Consider the following 20,077-nt stretch of genomic DNA (forward strand, 5'->3'; position numbering starts at 1 on the left):
GTCTGACTCTTGATTTCGGCTCCCGTCAGGATCTCATGATTTGTGAGTTCAAGCCTGGCATCAGAGCCTTCTTGGGACTCTCTCTCTCCGTCTCTCTCTGCCTCTTCTTGGCTTACGTGCATGCGTTCTCGCTCTCTCACAAAAAAAACAAAACACAAACGCATATAAAGCATGTGAACAAAGAATTGACATAAGGTGGGCAGCCTGTGGCCACGACCAAATGGGAGGGCTATCATCAGTTCCTTAGAAATCCTCTCCCTTTACCCTCAATTCCTGCCTTTAGGTCTCCTGTCCTTGAAACAGACCACTGTTAACATTAAAGGTATTTGTGTTTTTTGGCCAGCATGACTGTCTTACACGGTATGATGGGATGGTGAGTGGTTGGTGGTCAGCAATGGTGACCGGGTAATATGCTCTGTGTGCAGACCTCCATGCCCGCCGAGGCAAGTGTTTTTTTTTTCTGCTACACTGCCCCCTAGAGGCGTTGGTGAAATAGCGAGGCTGCACCCATTGGTGAGGGGGAAACATTCCAAGTACCATAGCTTTTTTATAAGTGAAAATACTATAGTAGAAAATGATGGTGTGGGGCGCCTGTGGGTGGCTCAGTCAGTTGAGGGTCAGACTTGATTTCGGCTCAGGTCATGAACCCAGGGTTGTGGGCTTGAGGCCCGCGTGGGGCTCTGTGCTGAGCCTGCTTAAGATTCTTTCTCCCTCTGCCCCTCTCCCCTGCTCACGTTCTCTCTAAAATAAAAACAAAATGATGGCTTCAGATAAAGGTGTGTTTTGATGAACCATCCAAAGGAATTTAGGAGTTCAGCCTGGGTTACTACCCAAGGTGCAGGGGGAATTTTTTGGAACTTTTATCACTTAAAGGGAGTTAGCTGCCTGCCGTAGGCGCTTTTTTTTTTTTTTTTTTTCTTCCCTTTTCAGAATTAGTTACCAATTGATAACTTGTTTAAATTTTCTTATTTTGGGGGCGCCTGGGTGGCACAGTCGGTTAAGCGTCCGACTTCAGCCAGGTCACGATCTCACGGTCCGTGAGTTCGAGCCCCGCGTCGGGCTCTGGGCTGATGGCTCGGAGCCTGGAGCCTGTTTCCGATTCTGTGTCTCCCTCTCTCTCTGCCCCTCCCCCGTTCATGCTATGTCTCTCTCTGTCCCAAAAATAAAAAAAAAAAAAAAAAATTTTTTTTCTTATTTTGAAAAATCCCCAAGAACGGTGAATACTGCATTTTGTGTTTGAAAGAAGGGGGAGGGGTGCCTGGGTAGCTCAGTCGGTTAAGCATCTACCTCTTGGTTTCAGCTCAGGTCATGATCTCATGGTTCGTGAGTTTGAGCCCCTGCATCAGGCTCTGTGCTGACGGTGCAGAGCCTGCTTGGGATTCTCCATTTCTCTTCTGCCCCTCCCCTGTTGCACTCGCACGTGCGCGCTCGCTCTCTCTCTCTCTCAAAAATAAACATTAAAAAAACTAAAAAAAAAAAAAAAGAAGAGGGAAAGTCTCTATACTATAATAGCAAATTCAGACAAAGTGTTGACGATGTGCCAGGCATTATCCCAAAACCTTAATACGTATTAACTCATTTTCTCCTCCGTGAGGTAGGTGCCGTCAACACCCCCATTTTACAGATGAGGAAATGCGCTGAGGTCCCGCAACTTCCCCATGGCCTCTCCGAGGGTGGCAGAGCTGGCTCCCTGCAGCCGAGCTGCCCGGCCTCTCTGGTCTTCCTGTAAGTTCCATGCGGTCTTCCAGTTCAACTGCCAATGAAAACCCTCTTATGTTGCTTGTAACGGGCAGTTCGTCTGCTACCAGGCGTCCGGGTACAGCTGGGATTTGTGGGAAACGAAAGGACGGCCTTGATGTCAGAGTGCTTTATCCTCCTTTGTTGTTGTTGGGCATTTAGCAATTCCATTGAAGTGATTACAAGTTACCTAGAGTGAACCGTCTGCCTGTGTTTTCATTTGCAGGTTCTGTTGTGCTGGAGACTGACAGGGCAGGTAGCCAGGCCTGCGTTCTCACTGCAATTAGCATGGCAATTCCCTGGAACCACCGGAAGAATAGCGTCAGGGAGAATTCACTGTTCCCCTTGGAGAAGGCTGGAGCTTTACTCCCCCATCAAGGATGGATGAGTCTCTCCACAGGAACCCAGGGCACTAAGTATTATTCAAAGTCCTTAGAGCACACACTTGTGTGGTGTGAATCACCACATGTTCAAGTGTGCAGAGGAACAGCTCTGTACAGGGGTGAGGGGAGGAAATGGGGGAGGGGGAGGGGAGCGGGCAGCATTAAATAACAGCCTTCAGGTGAAATGTCACCTGCAGGGTTGTTTTTTGTTTTGTTTGGGGTTTTTGGGTGGCGCTTTTTGGTTTCATTTTGCTTTTTGGCAGACCTTTCCCTATAATTCTACAAGGTGAGAGAGAATGGCAGGGTAGAGGACAGGCCCTTTTGATCTTAAATAACGGTTTGCAAAGACACTTAGGACTCCTGTTTGGCTGAGGTCGCACTTGGCAGCAGCTGAACCCCACAAGCTCCTCTCCAAACAGAACCGTGAAGGTTGGAATTTTTAAACGTTTGCACACAAACAGCAGAACACCAGGGCTCTTTGTAACTTCAAAAGAAGTTGGGGTTTCGGCTTCATTTTTGGACAGGAGTTATTTTAACCAGAGTAGTTCTTTTCAATCTTTCTAAATGAGTCTTACCTTGAATGCGGCTATAGTGGCACAGATTGGGGGTGTTTGCAGCCTCCCCTTGTTTTCGGCACCTTTACTGGCAAGAGAGATTAATGAAATCCTGTTGTGTGTTTCCTCTTCTCTGAAGTGGAGTTCAAGGGGCTTTGCTCTCCAGAGCTTTCTGATTTTCAAGTGCAGTTAAGATTTGCTTAAATTCTAGGAATTCTGGAGCATCAAACCATACATATAGTACAGTCCTTGAATTATTACTGTGGCAGCTGGAAGGCAACAGCTTAAACTCAGATGTTTGATTCTGAGCTACACATAAATGGGGTCTTCAGATTCTTTTCAAAATGGCAAACCTTTCAAATATTTTTTTCTTGCATGTGTAATCTCTCAAGAAAAATGTTCAGAGTCCATGATTTTTAGGTAAAATCAGGCATATCATCTAATGCCATATCAATAAAGGATGCAAGGGCAGCCACAGTGATTGGGGAACTCAGGTGTTGGCCTTCAGAAAAGTCCAAGTTCCATGGCCTTTCTTCCAGATAAATGTTCTGTGGGTTTTTTTATTTTTTATTTTTTATTTAAATGATTATTTAGAGAGACGGAGAGAGAGAGAAAATCCCAAGCTGGGTTTGAACTCAAGATCATGACCTGAGCCAAAATCAAGAGTTGGACGCTTAACCCACTGAACCACCCAGGCGCCCCCCCAAAAACACAACACTTAGTGTAGTTGACACAATGTTATGTTAGTTTCAGGTGTACAACATAGTGATTCAACAAGTCTGTAGTTGTGCTATGCTCACCACAAATGTAGCACCATACAATACTATTGTAATACCAGGAACTATATTCCTTATGTTGTCTCTTCTCCCCAGACATACTCATTTCATACCTAGAAGCCTGTGTCTCCTGCCTCCCTTCACTCACTTTGCTCAGTCCTCTGTCCACCTCCACTCTTGGCAGCCTTCAGTCCGTTGTATTTATGAGTCTGTTTCTGCTTTTTTGTTCATTTATTTTGTGTTTTAGATTCCACACAGACATGAAATCACATGGCATGTGTTTAAACAAACTGATTTTAAATTGAGAGTAATGGCTAGCCTGCGAGGAGTCTCCCTGACCTGCCTTCCCTAGCCCTGGAAAGGACAGTTTTACATACAGTATGACCCTGGGCCCCTGACTGTGGCTAGTTGGATCTTAGACCTCTGATACGGGCTGTTGATCAATTCAACTTTCTCAAAATCTTAAACACAGGGATTCTAGTTAGTCAGCAGTGGGTACTCGGACCTCATGGACCTTGTGTCAGCAGGGGAGAGAGACTGCAGAGAAAGCAGAACAGAGCAGAGGGAAGCAGAGGAGAGGCTCTGTGGTCTCTGTGAGATGGAGAGTAAATCCAGAAGCTACCTGGGATTTTTCAGCTATCCCTCTGCCTCCAGTAAAGAACCATGTTTGTTTATATGAGCTCTGTACTAATGTGCCCATTTCTACAATGGGATCAAGAGTGGAAACAGCGAAATTTTTAGCACTAAATTCCTCCTAGAAAGGGCTCAAATAGACCTCAGCTTCCACCCTAAGAACTAGAAGAAGGAAAGTAAACCCAAAGTAAGCAGGAAAAAGGAAGTACTAAAGAGTCGTAATTAGTGGAATAGAAAACAGAAAACCAATGAAACCAAAAGCCAGTTCTTTGAGAACATCAGCAGAGTTAATATCCCCTAACCAGACTGGTCAGGAAAAGAAAGATGCAAGTTACCAATATCAGGAATAAGAGGCGAATGTGACATCACTACAGATTGTACAGATCTACTTGAGATGTTCATGTTTTAGGTTCTTGTGTTGAAATGTTTCCTTAAAAATTGCTGTTTTTGTGGGGCACCTGGCTAGCTTGGTTGGTTGTGTCCACCTCTTGACTTCAGCTCAGGTCATGATCTCACAGTTTGTGAGCTTGAGCCCTGAACTGGGTTCTGCCCTGATGGTGTGTATCTTGCTTGGGATTCTCTTTATCTCCCCCTCTCTCTGTCCCTCTCCAACTCACGCTGTTTGTCTCTCAAAATAACTAAACATAAAAAAAATTGTGTGCAAAAAAAAAGAGCTCTACATATTTTGCCTACAATTTTGCCTAGTTTCTGAAATGCTTGCCAAATGACAAGTGCAGATGATACTACTGCTACCAACATATTGGTTCCTTGGGAATTATCTGCAGTATGTAACTTTTATGCATGTGACCAATAATTTTTTTTCCTTTATTTATTTTGAGAGTGAGAGTAGAGGGGGGGAGGAGCAGAGACAGAGGGAGAGAGAACTCCAAGCAGGCTCTGCACTATCAAGGTAGGGCCTGATGTGAGGCTCGAACTCATGAACCGTGAGATCATGACCTGAACCAAGATCGAGTTGGGCACTTAACTGAGCCGCCCAGGTTCCCCAGTAATTTTCTCCTTTAACATTTAAACTTACTTTCATATTATTGGAAGTACAGTAGGGTTTATGCTTATTAAAATGAGAATTATGATTATGGTTGCTTCCTTCTCTCCATTCCTTCTACCCGCCCCCCTTCCCCATCCTTCCTCTCTTCCATTCTTCCTTCTTCCTCCTCTTCCTCCCTCCTTTTTTTCCTTTCTCAGTCAACAGCTTGGAATTAATTGTAATTATATTTGAAGTGAGTTAATCTGGTTCACCTGGCTGGCTCAGTCAGTGGAGCATGCGACTCTTGATCTTGGGGTTGTGAGTTCAAGCCCCACACTGGGTGTAGAGGTTACTTAAAAAAATAAAACAAGTTACAAAAAGAAAAATGACTTATTTATTTTTTAAAATCTGATTTACTGTTGGGTTCTGTGATATCTGTATTCTTATAATTACCTGTTGTTTTTTTTAACGCTTTATATATTCTGTTCTTTGCAGAAAAAGAAACTTGAATAGAACATGAAGTGTTTCAATTTCTTCTTCTTTTTTTTTGAAGTTTCATTTATTTATTTTGGGAGAGAGAGCATGTGTGCATCCAAGTGGAGAAGGTACAGAGAGAGGGAGAGAGAATCCCAAGCAGGCTCCGTGCTATCAGCACAGAGCCCCATGTGGGGGATCGAACCCATGAACAGTGAGATCATGACCTGAGCTGAAATCGAGAGACGGATGCTTAACTGACTGACCCACCCAAGTGCCCCTGTTTTAATTTCTTTCATTCAACGTACCTGTATGGATCACCCTGAAGATGTTAGGTACTGGGTGGATTATGATGAGAAATAACCTCATGGCCCCTCCATGGAAACCAGAGTCCATGTGTAATACAGACTGGTAAGTGTTATGATGGTAAAGTACAGACTGTTATGAGTGTTTACACGGCTGGAGAAGGCCTCCTTGTGAGAGTGAGTTAGAGCTGAGATCTTAAGGATGAGGAGGGGTTGCCTCGTAGATTCCGTAACTTACATGAATGTCTTCTACACGGTGGGGGCTGGTTTCTAAAGTCCTTTCGGCAGCATGTTCTGTCAGCATCAGTCTTGCTGTTTTTCCTTTATTCTGAGACAGGAACTTTAGGATTAAATAATTCTATTTGGCAAGGGCAGAGTTAAAATTTACAGTGGCAGTTGCTTTGGATCACACCTTTTTTCTTTTTCTTTTTTTTTTTCCCTATGAAGTAGAGCATCACCTGTTTGCTCCTTGCCCCCTTACCCCCAGGGCTGATGTGAAGACCAAATACAATGGTAACTGTGAAGGTAGTCTCTAGGCCATAAAGCCTAATGCCCTATAAGGTGGTATTATTTTTCCAAGTTCTTGGTCCTGCAGTGGTGTTAATAGCTGCTTTACCACTAGGCTAAGATGCTTACCTATGGCATTGACACTAAAATTCACCTAGAAGCGTCACCTAGGATGCTGTTTCTAAAAGGGACATTTTCCCAAGCAGAAACATTTGTTTTGTTTTGTTTTTGAAACCCCTGCTTCAGAAAGATGACAGTTAAAGCAAAACTAAGCAAACCACCCAAGATTCTAGGGCAATTGGTAGACCATGAAATCAACATTCATTGACTTCCCCTTGCGCTCCCCGTAGATACAGTGGCAGAATGTTGTCTTTCTTCCCTGACAAGTTAGAGCAACAATGCTCAGAGCAGCTAAGACGAGGGATAACTGTCACCATCACCGTGGGGCGAGTGATGCTGAGACACCCTGACCAGAGAGCCACATGCAGGTGCACTCTGGGGCCTCTCCTTCCTGGTCAGCGTGGTCAAACATGTGAATGCTCTTCCACCCGCCCCTTCCATACAACTCTCCTTGGGGGCTGGACCATATCTTCAGCTTACTTTTTGTAGCTCTCTCAGCTGCAGGGCACAACATTTGGAAGACTCAACATTTCACAGTCTTGTCTGGAAACAGCCACTTGGGCAGCTTTGAGACAGGCAGGTGTTCCTATGCAGGCAGAACTGCAGTGTTCACCCTTGGCTGAACTTAGCTAGGGCCTCCGGCAGCACTACAGGAATAACAGGGCAGGATGACTGGGGCCCCCAGATTTTGTTCTCCTGTGCTGCATAGGGGACCAGACTTGACACCCCAGGCTTCATTTTCCCTGGGAGCATCCATAAAGGCATAGCCAAAGGCTGAAGGCTACCCGGCTAGGTGACAAAGTTTTTTAAAGGAATCCAGGCTGTCATGTTGATCTCAGGCCCAGTGAAGTTACGGCTCACCTAATCTGGGAGGTGCTAGGAGATGGGGGGACAGGGGAAGAAAAATACGCGAAGGAGCCGCTGTCTCAGAGACTTTAGCAGGAACAGAATGCGATTTGCTTCTGAGCTACTTTGCTAGCATTGGGATGAGCAAGGCAGTGGTGAGTGCCGATCTGGTTTTGACAACAGGCGCTTCCCGCATCAAGTCGGAATGTGGGCTTGCTGCTGTAGCTGAGAGAGCCGCTCTGCCCCCCTGCAGGGCTCTCTCCCACACCAGCTTCTGGAGGTTCCGGACACCTGCTGGAGAGAGGATTGGATTTGTGACTGGAGCCCGCCAGCCAAGAGCATCCATTAAAGTCTTTGACAACATGAGAGAACATTTAAGCGACCATTCCAACAGAGAAACTTCTACTTGGTTTTGGAACGATAGCTGGGAGCCAGTGTTGGTTTATGTTCTTCACGTATGTAACACACGTAAGACTTTTTCCCGCTGTGGAGACAAGGTGAACATCTACCACTAGACAGCTTTCCCCGGGCCTGGGCTGAATAGGTTTTGGCAAAAGGCTTGCCTCAGTTTCTGTCTTGATAACCAGCTTTTTTGGTCCTTATATTAGTCATACATTGCTGCACAACAGATTACTTCAAAATCAGCTTAAAACAACATTCAACACTTATTATGTTACCTGGTTTCTGTGCGTCAGGAGTTTGGGAGCAGCTTAGCTGGATGGTTCTTGCTTGGGCGTCTCTTCAGATCACACTTCGGATGACTGCCGCCAAGGTCAGTGGTGGGTCTGGACTGGGGCTGGAGGACAGGCTTCTGAGATGGCTCCCTCACATGGCTGGCTGGCAAGCTGGGGCTGGGCATTTGCAGGAGGCTTTAGATCCTCTCCACACAGACCTAACCATAGGACTGCTTGGGTGCCTTCATGATGTGGCAGCAGGCTTCCTCCAGAACCACTGGAGGGCAAGGGGAAGTGGTCACGTCTTTTATGATCCAGGTCCTGAAGTCACACAGTGTCACATACGTCCCATCTCCCATCCTGCTGGTCACGTGGGCCAACCCCAATGCGTCGTGGAAAGATACTACACAAGGTCGTTAGGAACCATCTTGGCTGCCGGCTTACCACAGCCATTCTGCAATAGCTACGTGAGGTGTGAAGAGAGGAGCTCCGTTTTGACTTCTTTTCCAAAAGCCATGCTGTGGGATGGGATTAAGAAACCACCTGCACAGTAGCGACACCTCCTTGTCTTAGTCTGAAACTCGTTTCCCTGTAAATACAGGTATCAGGGACAAGTTTCCTCTTTTTTGCAGTCTGTTATTTGCTTTATGTATTTAGATGCTTCTATGTTGGGTGCATAAATGTTGTAGAAATGTTTAGAAACACATCCTCTTGTTGGCTTGACCCTTTTATCATTATGTAATGCCCTATTTTGTTTATTAGACAAAATAGGCTTGGAAACAAAGTATGCATATAGCTGCCCCTGCTTTTGTAGAGTTTGGGTAGGGGAGTTGGGGGGAGAAAGAGAGAGAGAGAGGGAGGGAGAGGGAGAGAGAATCCCAAGCAGGCGCCATGCTCAGCAAGGAGCCCAAAACCAGGCACTTTTGGTTGTGTTTGTATAGAGCATCTTTTTTCATCCATTCACTTTCAGTCTGTCTGTATCCTTACAGCTGAAGTGAGTCCCTTGTAGGCAGCATGTAGATGGGTCTTGTGTTTTATTTTTAATTTTAATTGTTTAAATGTTTATATTTGAGAGAGCACAAGTAGAAGAGGGTTGGACAGGGAGACACAGAATCTGAAGCAGGCTCCAGGCTCTGGCAGCCCAGAGCCTGAAACGGGGCTCAAACCCACGATCTGTGAGGTCATGACCTGAGCCAAAGTCATGTTAACTGAGCCACCCAGGCACCTGTTTTGTTCTTTAAATCCACTTAGCTGTTCTGTGTCTTGTGAATGGAGAATTTAGTTCATATTTAAAGTAGTTATTGGTAGGTATGTACTTACTGCTATTAAAATCTTTTTTATCTTTATTATCATTTGTTAATTATTTTCTGGCTGTTTTATAGCTGTTTCTTTTTGCTTTCTTCCTTGGTGGTTTGATGACTTTCTGTAGTGGGATGTGTACATACTTTTGGTTTTTGCCTTGTGGTTACCATGAGGCTTATAAAGAACTTATACCAGTCTATTTTAAATTGATAGGTTGTACACATTTTTGCCCCCCCCCCCCCAACTTTTTAATGTTTTTGAGGTCACATTTTATTTTGGTGCATCCCTTAATTGTACTATTTTTTTTTTTTTTTTTTTTACTACCTTTGCCTTTTAACCTTACACTAGCTTTATGAAATTAATCTACATTTACTATACATTTACTTTTGCCAATCTATATACTGTCCTAGAATAGACAGGACATAGAATATTCAGGAATAGAATAATTCCACTTCATAACCAAGCTCACTACCAGGCAGCGAGTAGGCACTCAGATGTAAAATGGAGGAGGGAAAAATCCTTCTTAGATCAGAGACAGCCAAGTTGGCTTTGAAGCCAGAACTTCTTTGAAATCCTGATTCTTTAATTAGCTATGTGACCTTGGATAAATTCAGCTGAAGGAAAAAAACTTACTCTGCAGATGTGCTTTATTATGATAAGTACTAATTATAAGCATCCTTTGTATCTATCCTGTCAGCATCAGTCAGACTTGCAGGTTATGGGAATATTTGTGGACCTCGGTTCTCCTGGGCAGAAGGTGGTCATGGACGTTTCCTCTGAAAGATGAAGTGTTAGAATGCTTGTGCTCTATGCTAGTCTAGAAGCAGGCACCCATGTCCCACATCTAAAGCTCTTCTGTGGGAATTCCTAGCCCTTCTGTAGGGGCCTTAGCTTGGGGCCTTTGGGTTCTCTGAGTCTGCTGTTCCCACAGCAGACTTAAAGGTACACCCGTGACCAGCCTTTCAAGCCCATTGCTAATGGAGGAAGAAAATGAAACAAAGATGAATTCTGTAGGGAGTTTGGTTCTACAGGGCAGGGTAGTCTCCTTGGGAGGTGAGCTAAGGTAGAAAAATGATCTGGTATAGTCTGTACTTAGCCTTACTTTGTACAAATAAATGTTTTCTTTTTTGTTGGCCTCACCTTTTGATACAAATTACATTTTTATAATTTAGCCAAGCATTAGGAAAGCATATAGAAATACACTTTTATTTGGACATTTTTTTTTTTTTTTTTTAAGATTTTTAGTAATTGCTACATCCAACATGGGGCTCATACAACCCTGAGATCAAGAGTTGCATACTCCGTCAACGGAACCAGCCAGGCGCCCTTCAAATTACTTTCTGTATAGTGATCTGGCAAGTTTACAGATGTCCTCTAACATCTTTTCTACTTGGTTTTCATAATTTTTAAAAAATGTTTGAAAGCACATGCACAAATGGGGGAGGGGCAGAGAGAGAACACCAAATAGGCTCTGTGCTGTCAGCATAGAGCTCAACACGGGGCTTGATGTCACAAACCGTGAGATCATGACCTGAGCTGAAATCGAGTCAGAGGCTCCACCAACTGAGCCACCCAGGTGCCCCAGGTTTTTATGATTTGTAAGATAGGAGGCAACCTACTAGGTCTGGGGTTGGCAAATCCTGGCCGGTTTTGGGAAGTAAAATTTTCTCAGAACAGAGTCACTCATACATTTAAGTATTGAGTAGTTACTTTTTTGTGTTACAGCACTGGTTAAGTAGTTATGACAGAGACCTCCCTTTAAGTGAATGTTTGTCAACACCTGTATAAAGTCCTTAATGGGGCGCCTGGGTGGCACAATTAAGCATCTGACTTGGCTCAGGTCATGAGCTCACGGTTTGTGAGTTCGAGACCCTCGTGGGGCTCTGTGCTGATAGCTCAGAGGCTGGAGCCTGCAGCTTGCTTTGGAATCTGTGTCTCCCTCTCTCTGTCCCTCCCCGACGAGTGCTCTGTCTCTGTCAAAAATGAATGTAAAAAAAAAAAAAAAAAGTCCTTCTTTGTTTAGGGCAGTGGATCACATGACTGGACATCAAGGGAAAGTACCCTGGAAATTAAGCTTAGTTTTATCTAAAGCCTGCCAAGATTTTTTTTTTCCTGCAAAGCCGTAAATGCACAAAGACTTATTTTTTTCATTTAGGGGTGCTCGTTCAGGGGTACTGGTCAGCAGATCACATGTAAAAAGAGCTTTCGAGGTAGAGACTACAGCACCTAGAGAGGAAAGGGCTCATTCTCCAGTCCTAGGTGAGTGATGACAACATTAACCAGCATGACAAAGAAAAAAACTCTTGTCAAAATTACTTGTGGACTAAAACAAAGGACACATTTCCCACTAGAACAGAAATAAATTTTAATTCATTGAAAAGTGCAGCAGTGAACAGGGTCTTTGGAAGGGCACTTTCTAAGTCAGGTGACTCGAGATGACACAAAGCCACGGCAGAATAACTTCTGGGAACAGAAGATGCAAACGCAGGAATTCACAACACTCAGTGTGGGACCCAAGTGGTGGTGTAAGTAGAAAACCCAAATATTCCCACCTAGGTCACTGGTGGATCAGAAGTACTTGCTTCCTCTTAATAAGGACCCTGGAGAAATCCTTCTTTAGTGCTTTAAAGCACTAATATTTAATTTAGATGGTAAAAATAAATTTAAGAATGTTTCTCACAGATGAGGCTATGACTTCCATGGCTACTGTTACGATTTTGTACAAAAACCTTAGTATCGTGAATTAAAAACGTACTTTGTAACAGTACCATTGGTCAAATTCAGAGATACTCAAAAAGGGGTTCCCCACTTTGTATTTGAGGGAGACCTCTGTAATAGGAAATTCTGTAAGGCAGAATCTCGATTCATTCCTATGGCCTTGGATCCCTCCTAAGGGTTAGTTTTCTACTCTGAAGGGTACCAACCAGTCCAGACCTGGCCTTCTTTAAAAGAGAAAATAATCAAAATTCAAATTCATACAATTAAGAGAGAAACAAGCCAAACCTCTTGCAGTGGGTTCCTTGTACATATACATTCTGAAAAGTTCAGTGCATTTTGTTGTCTGCTAGGCTATATAAACTGAGGCCTCTTCACAAAAGATGATTTTAGCACAGATCCAGAATGAAGCCAGTCTAAGAGAAAGTGAAATTATAGGCCACTCCAAGGTTAGTGGGAAGTGTACCACATATAGGAGAGGTACATAGGGAGGGCACCCGATCCCCCCACCCAAACAGAAATCGCTGAATGTAAGAACAGTGTGGCAGGGACACTATGGGCAGCTGACTTGTGTTGCTCTTACAACTTTACCTGCTCTCAGGAACCAGCAACCTAAAACTGAATAACAGGACATCACAATATAAGACCTGGTAAGTATTGGTGTCTTTTTATTCGGGAATAACTATGGTCAACTTTCATTAAGGTAGAAGTTGACTGATTAATGTTAAGAATCAAAGTGTAGAATAAAGCTAATACCCATATTTAACAGTGTAGTTTGCTTTTAGTTACAAAATATTTAGAATTTCTTTCCCTAAAACATTCACAGCAGAGGTGTTCTTTCACTTGCCTCTTTCACCTCTAAATACCACCACAGTTACTGGGATTGCATGAGGTAAAGGAATAAACCCAATGGCTATTAACCCAACATGGCTCTCTAGAGTTGATAGAGAAGTTGTTTACAGCCATGTCTTACAAAGTGCTTAAAGCTCAACCTAAGACCTTACATAAAGCTAAAATCACTAATGCCTGAGTTGAACAGGTTATAAACCACAGCTCTTCCTCTTCCCCCTGCTGTCCCACCACAGATAACTTTCTTGTGAAGAAAACAGTAGAAACGGGATTGGTCTTTGAGCCCAGAAACATACAAATGTAGGTGTTCTATACAGGAAACCTCAACAAGGTCTGGCTTTGCCAGGGGGAACAGTGAATGCGGCTCAAATTATGCAAGACTCCAAACCCTCCAGAAGAACTTCTCTAAAAGGGAACAAGGTAGGGTAAAGCAATTGGAACTTTGTAAAAACTGTAACAAATGAACACAATGTCCACAAAATGCAGAGAGTCAAAATTGAAACCCAGGCTCCCTGCTAGACAGGCACTTACTAAATCCCAACAATAGCCCTTCAACCTGTCCACCCAAGAGCCCCGTCTATAGAAGGCCCTCAGAAAATGCAACCTTCACCAACCCTTGGAAGTTCTTTTCCTCTACTGAGAAATATTAGGATAGGATACCTAAGCCATTTTGTTTTTGGGATCTCAGAGGAGTAATTATCAGGAGAAGAAACATTCCCTTGATACCTCTGTTGACTGGTACTCCATGTGGTTAGCAGCCACCAGGAAGTCCACGGCTTTCACTTTTAGAACTACCTCGAATTATTAGCCTGTACCAAAAACTGTTCTATTTAAGTGTAGCATCAGCCCAGAATGCATAAAAAGCAACAACAACAAAAAAACCAAAACAACACGAACCGTGCTTGGCTGACAGGTTTTGAACTTGTGACCTTATCACATTGTGATGGGTATTATACACACTGTATTTCTACTAATCTGAAAATGGCGGTACTTGTTCTTGCTCTGATGATTCAGCTCTGAGGGTTATTCTTCAAGCCATGTGATGTTGGTATTTTTGATAGTGAAGTGGTTAAGCTGTAAACCACCCCTCTGCCCCCAAGCAAGTAATTCAGACTATGACCACATGGGGAATAATCAAGAACTGTGACCCCAGGACAGAAAGGGTGTGGGTGAGGACAAAGACCTCAGGAGCATTGGTTATTAGGTGAATGAAGGGACAGCCATTCCTGACGTGTGGGCGGAGTTCACAGTTTAACACATTGCACAAGGAAGTCAGCTGATTGGGTTGCTTTTTCAAACAGGACTTAGAGCCAGTCCAGAAACTCTTCAAGGCATGGTCTTGAGGACTAGCTACAGAAACCTACTACAATCACTTCATCAGACAGAGGTGTGCTGGGACCCAACTGCAGAGGTCGCTACAGAGGATGTTTTGAAAACCTTCGAGTCCTGACACTGCCATGATTGTTGAACATGAGACGAGGGTCAAACCTGTATCTGAGGAGGAAAAAAAGAAAAAGGATGTTACATCAACTCCAGTTAGCCGCCATGTTCCTCATTCAGAATGTTCGGTGGAAAGGATGGCAGGAAGGAAGATAAAAGGAACAATTAAGTCCCCAGAAAGGAATCTCGTGGCAAAGTCTGTAGTACAAAACAGAAGAACTTACTAATTAAGAGCATTCCCATCACAAGCAAGCAAGCACAAAATGATGTAAAATAATCTTGAGAGGCATTAGGAGACAAGATCTGAGCTGGTTTTTGAGGGGGAGGAGGACTCCCTAAGGTGTAAAGTAACCAATGGCAGAGGCTAGCCCCTGTCGGAGCCTGACCAGCAGCTTCAGAGCCCTTCCTTCTCTCACAGTTCACACAGACCAGCAGGCAAGAGCACAGGTGTGCACCTCAGACAGACATTTCTGTCTGGCTCATTATGAACTCAGGTAAGTCGTTAACCTCTCTAGCTACCAATAAAATCGTACGGGAATTCAATTCACGTAATATGTCTGGCACATAATATCAGTCGGCCCAGTGTCACGTTACCAGTCAGCATTTACTTTCCCCTGGGTGGTAAAACTAAAGAGGGTAGTTTGCAAAGACATTTTACACAGGCAGGCTAGAAATAATATATTTTCCTTTTACCTGCAATCTTTAGGGATAAACTCATTCTTACTTAGCATTATTTTAGAACAAGGGCAGGCCATACGGTCTCTGTCCTAACTATGTCTCAACTCTGTTGCTGTATGTAAATGAATGTGGCTATTTGCAAAGGGTGGTGGCTGGATTGGGCCTGAGGACCTAGTCTGCTGACCTCCATTTTCAGAGAGTGTATAAGCCTAAATGTTTGGTGGGAAGGAATATGCTGTTGATAAGGAATTTAAAAAGTTTAAATAGCTGGGGCTGACATTAGTAAAGCCAGCATCTAGAGTCTTGGTTATAAGCTTCTTAGAATGTGAACAAGACAATTAAATTATAGTTACAAAACAAAGCCTGCCTGGGAGTCAGATCTTGCCTATCAGTCCTAACAGGGTGACCCTTGGGCACATTTACCTCTGGGCTCTAAAGACTATATGGAAATTCTATGGTTAAGTCCTAACACTTATGGGCTGATGCTCAGAAGACTGAAGGAATCTGCCGTATTGGCCAACCGGCTGCCAGCACAGCAGGTCCACGCTCCAGAAGCAGCACGGTCAGGGACTGTTTGGCCAAACACCGTACTTCAAGAGGTGTTAAGTCCTGACTCTCCATTCAAGATTTAAATAGAGGATGGGACACCTGGGTGGTTCAGTCGGTTAAGCATCCGAGTTCGGCTCGGGTCATGATCTCATGGTTCGTGGGTTGGAGCCCCATGTGGGGCTCTGTGCTGACAGCTCAGAGCCAGGAGCCTGCTTCAGATCCTGTGTCTCCCTCTCTCTTTGCCCACCTCCCACTTGTGCTCGCTCTCAAAAATAAACATTAAAAGATAAAAGATTAAATCCATCATCTAAGTTCATAAGTCATCCAGAGACTGCTATAAACATCTGAAGTTATTTTTTACCAAGATTTTATTTTTTTTTTTTTTCCAGTAATCTCTATACCCAACATGGGGCTTGAACTCACGACCCCAAGATGAAGAGTTACATGCTCTACCTCCTAGGCCAGCCAGGTGCCCCTAGACATCTAATTTGATTTGATAAAACATTCTGAGCACAGTTGTTGGAAACTGCAAAATCAGCATGTGTCAACTAAAAGTCTTGTGCCTTTTAGAGACTGAACTTCCTTCCTGCTTCAAGGAACTGGTGTAAGTGAGGATGCATTTCACTATCTTGCAGAAGAGCTCCTGACCGACATGGATTTAGAATTTACAAGTGTGTATACCGTATTTAGAAGCAAAAGTATTACATTTCTTTCATCAGAAGTCTATTATCCAGTGTCTCTACTCATTCACATATATTACTCTCTAATGTGTACTGAAAATATTTCACAGAAGGCTGGCTAAATAATTAAGTTACTACTCAAATTACTCCTTTCCATCAGCTTAGGACATCAATCTCCCATTTCTCCTACAATCAATGTAAGAACTAAAATAATCCTTTCCTGGTGAAAATTCAACTTTAAATTTCATAATCTTAAACCCAAAATGACAGGTTTCTTGCTACATGCAGCTGAAATGCATGGTGTGCTGAGACCCCACGTCACTGGTGAAGGGTAACTGTTCCAGAGGAATGAGTGGGAGGGACAGAGCCCGCTTAGTAGGTGATAACCTTTTCTGCCTTCATATACTACAGTGGGCTTATATATTTAAACATTTGAAGTCTGTACCTTCTAATTTATTTTGTGTGTTCAGCCTACTAAGTTTACTGGCAAGCATTCAAGTTCCTCTAATCAGGGTTTCTGAGAAATGAAATGAAGGCATAACCTCTTGGAGGCGCTAGGGAGACAGGTAGCAGGTGGTCAGCTCACTTTAAAGAAACTCCATCTGTCACCAGTGCAATCAAGTGGGTACCATGAAAAGAGTCACAGGAGGAAAGGGAGGAAGAAGAGCCCCATGTGGCAGGGAGTAGGGCTAGGCCTCCAGCTAAAGTAGCTACTGGCACCACAGAGCAGAAGTTTCAAAGGGCTCATTTCCCCAGCACAACAGGCAAATGCACTAACACACAGTACTCCTACCACAAAGCAGAAGAACAAGAAACACAGCTTAGCTCAAAGCCAAAAGGACCCCTCAGGCTTTCTCTGCCTTCAAGCACACACGACTGCCACCGACAGCTTGACAAAGCCTGACAAAGCCTTCGAAGAAAATGGGAACTTACCCCGGGTCAAAAACACCTGGAGTGCGACAGGTTGGTCCAGAACAGGACTGTAACATCATTAGCCGGTAGTTCATTTTCCCCAAAAGCTCTGGGTCTATACTTTTAGCAATGTTCGTGATTTGGTCTGGGTCTGCAGTCAGGTTGTAGACTTCCACAAACACCTACAAGAATGAAGATGGAGGAAAGAGAAGAGCAAGCATTATATTTGAAATATTCCTCATGTGAGTTTTTTAAAAAATGTTTACTTTTCAGAGAGAGAGCGTGAGCGGGGGAGGGGCAGAGACAGAGGAACATACAGAATCCGAAGCAGGCTCCAGGCTCTGAGCTGTGAGCGCAGAGCCCGATGAGGGGGCCTGAACTCACTGAAAAGTGAGCTCTCAAACAGTGAGATCATGACCTGAGCTGAAGTTGGACGCTTAACTGACCGACCCACCCAGGTGCCCCTCGTGTGAATTATTTCTAAGTGGGAAGGGAAGGGCAGCGCCCAGGAGAACATTTTCTGGTCTCAAGATCCTAAAAGAGCCCATGGGTATACATGAGACTATGTTAAAATGCTTCAGGTCTGTGGCCCATGCTGGAGAGGAGCCTCTGGCACACCCTGGGGCTTCAAGCAGAGGCAGGAGGGGACATTTATGACCTTATGTAATAAAAGCAGAACAGAAGGGAGGACCCTCAAAGAGCGAGTCTCAGAAACTAGACTTAACAGTAATATTGTTATAGAAGTGAGAGTTGACATTTGAAGGTTTCTGCCTTAGAACTGTTAAGATTCAAATGAGAACAGATCTGAAAGTACAGTCACTCGTGCTGTACAGATGCTAAAGTTTCCTGTTTTAAAAGCAGTGTTGGATGTCTTCCCAAGTGGGGAAGGATCTAACCCTATTGTTTCTAACATTAGCTCTATTTAATATCACCATCCCCCCCACTCTGTACTGTGTTCTCCTAAGTGGAGTTAAGTGATAGGCTAGGAAGATGGCAGGTAAACATCATGGGGGAAGGAGAAACAAGAATGGGCTTTGGACAATAGGCAACAGAGCTTCTTTCAAAGTGCTCGGGAGCTACAAATGGTGAGCAAGTCCATTTCTGAGAAACACAATGAGCCTCGGCTCCCCGTGGCAAGATGTGGGTTGCCAGATGAGGCAGGTGAGCACAGGCAGATAGAGTGTGAAAGCACAAGGGACTGCAGTGCAGGAGATCCTCAGACAACCCACACTGATCTGTGCTGGCTAAAAACCACCTTGCCTTTTTTTTTTTTAAATGTTTTTATTTTGAAAGAGAGACAGAGTGCAAGCAGGGGAGAGGCAGAGTGAGAGGGAGACACAGAATCTGAGGCAGGTCCCGGTTCTCAGCACAGAGCCTGAGGCAGGCGGGGCTCAAATCCACAAACTGCGAGGTCGTGACCTGACCAAAGTCAGACACTTAACTGACTGAGCTACCCAGGTGCCCCTAAAAGCCACCTTCTTATGAGGATGGAAACTCCTGGTCCTGCCCCCCCCTGCTCATCTATTTAAATGAGCAGCTCTGGACTGTGCTGTTGTGGGGACAGAAGTTTCTGAACAAGCTGGCTGCCAGTAAGCCTTCTAGGAAATGTCCCAAACTCCTTACAGCTCCACAGAAGTCGAGGTGTCTTACTCTGACCCCAAACTATCAGAGAAACAAACAGACCAGGCATGCAACAATCTGAAAAAGTGGACTGTGCATTTAAAGGGTGTTTGGGTGGTGGTAGGCGTGGAGAGAATCCCATCCGGAAAGATCACAGTTACAGAGGCGCAGTATGGCCTCGTGGATTCCATGTTCTTCACTGAAGGAAGCCTGAATGGAAGTACAGATAAGAAACCTATCTTTCCCGGGGAACATCCTTGGACTTGCTCTTCTGCTACCAGGTCCAGCCAACAAAGCACTGGCACGAGACACAAGGGGGTGGGGGAAGTGGGGACCTTCTTACCTCCTGGTCGTCAAACTCACAATACTGTAAATTCCACTGTGTTGACATGGTCCTCACACAGGCATAGGTGTTATTGTAAGCATCTTCACAGACACAGTCTGGGAAGCATTGCTGTAGGGAGATTTAAAGAGTTAAACGAAAACAGTTCTTCTAATACGTAACACCGGCCTACAGGGGCAACCAAGTTGGCTCAAGCCAGACCTACAACTGGACCGAAATCAGGCAACCTTCCATGGAGAAGCAAATCAATAGATATGGGGCTTTGTTTCTTTTGGCCAACCTAAGGAACATGTGTTGGTGGTAGTTCTGTTCGTACTCTTGCCATCCCTGTCTGCTAATCTCCTGCCGAGAATTCGTGGTAGTGAGCGACTGGAAAATGGGTGGGACAGATGGTAAGGAGACAGAATCAATCTCCTGTGAGTCGTGTCTATGGTATATTAAAGAACGCTCGCCCTAAACACTTGGATAAAAAGGCTAAATGAGCTTTGTGGAACCAGTTGCAGGTAAGTTATTTTTTCATGTTTTCCTTACCAACTTCTGGTCGGTTCTTCACTACATCCTTACACGTTGGTATTAGGCTTCTATCTAGAGTTAACTCTCCTATTTCCCACTCTCCAAAGTGAAGCCAACGTGCTCTTACCACCTCCATCACCAGCCTGACCGCCACCAATGCAAGACACTTATGATGGCAGTTACACAGAACTGTGGCAACCCCACTTCTCTACTGAGTGCCACGGATAGATAGCTTCCCTAATAAAAAAAATGGTACTGCTATTGGGAAGAGGTATAGATAAGAATATGGGCAGATACATGCACTTGTTATAAAAACTGCAAGAATTCAAGGAGCACATTCTGCCAATAGATCAGAAGCATCATTTTCAGGACTACTGAATTTACTTTTCATCTACTAATCTCCACAGCCAAGTGACAAAGTCAAGTGAAAGAGGAGCAAGACTCAGATTTGGGGTTTTAGTACCTGACACGTCTGAACCAAT

At 44.2% G+C, this 20,077-nt stretch overlaps 1 protein-coding gene and 1 long non-coding RNA gene across 2 annotated transcripts in view; one reads left to right on the plus strand and one right to left on the minus strand.

Moving 5' to 3' along the window:
• The first annotated feature begins 1,196 nt into the window (after window positions 1-1,196).
• Window positions 1,197-18,168, plus strand: LOC144616894 (uncharacterized). The gene is made up of 3 exons (XR_013556724.2): window positions 1,197-1,725; window positions 1,964-14,794; window positions 15,917-18,168. It is a non-coding gene; the product is annotated as an uncharacterized LOC144616894 (long non-coding RNA).
• GNS (glucosamine (N-acetyl)-6-sulfatase) overlaps window positions 12,653-20,077 on the minus strand; it is a 55,509-nt gene continuing 48,084 nt past the window's right edge. Inside the window, exons 12-14 of the mRNA XM_060657067.3 lie at window positions 19,083-19,193; window positions 17,141-17,301; window positions 12,653-14,354 (exon numbers count right to left, since the gene is read on the minus strand). Coding sequence (XP_060513050.3) covers window positions 14,276-14,354; window positions 17,141-17,301; window positions 19,083-19,193 — 351 coding nt within the window. The 3' untranslated portion in view covers window positions 12,653-14,275. The remainder of the gene's footprint in view (window positions 14,355-17,140; window positions 17,302-19,082; window positions 19,194-20,077) is intronic.

Source organism: Panthera onca, chromosome B4 (assembly GCF_046562875.1).
Source record: "Panthera onca isolate mPanOnc1 chromosome B4, mPanOnc1 haplotype 2, whole genome shotgun sequence".
Classification (NCBI taxonomy): domain Eukaryota; kingdom Metazoa; phylum Chordata; class Mammalia; order Carnivora; family Felidae; genus Panthera; species Panthera onca.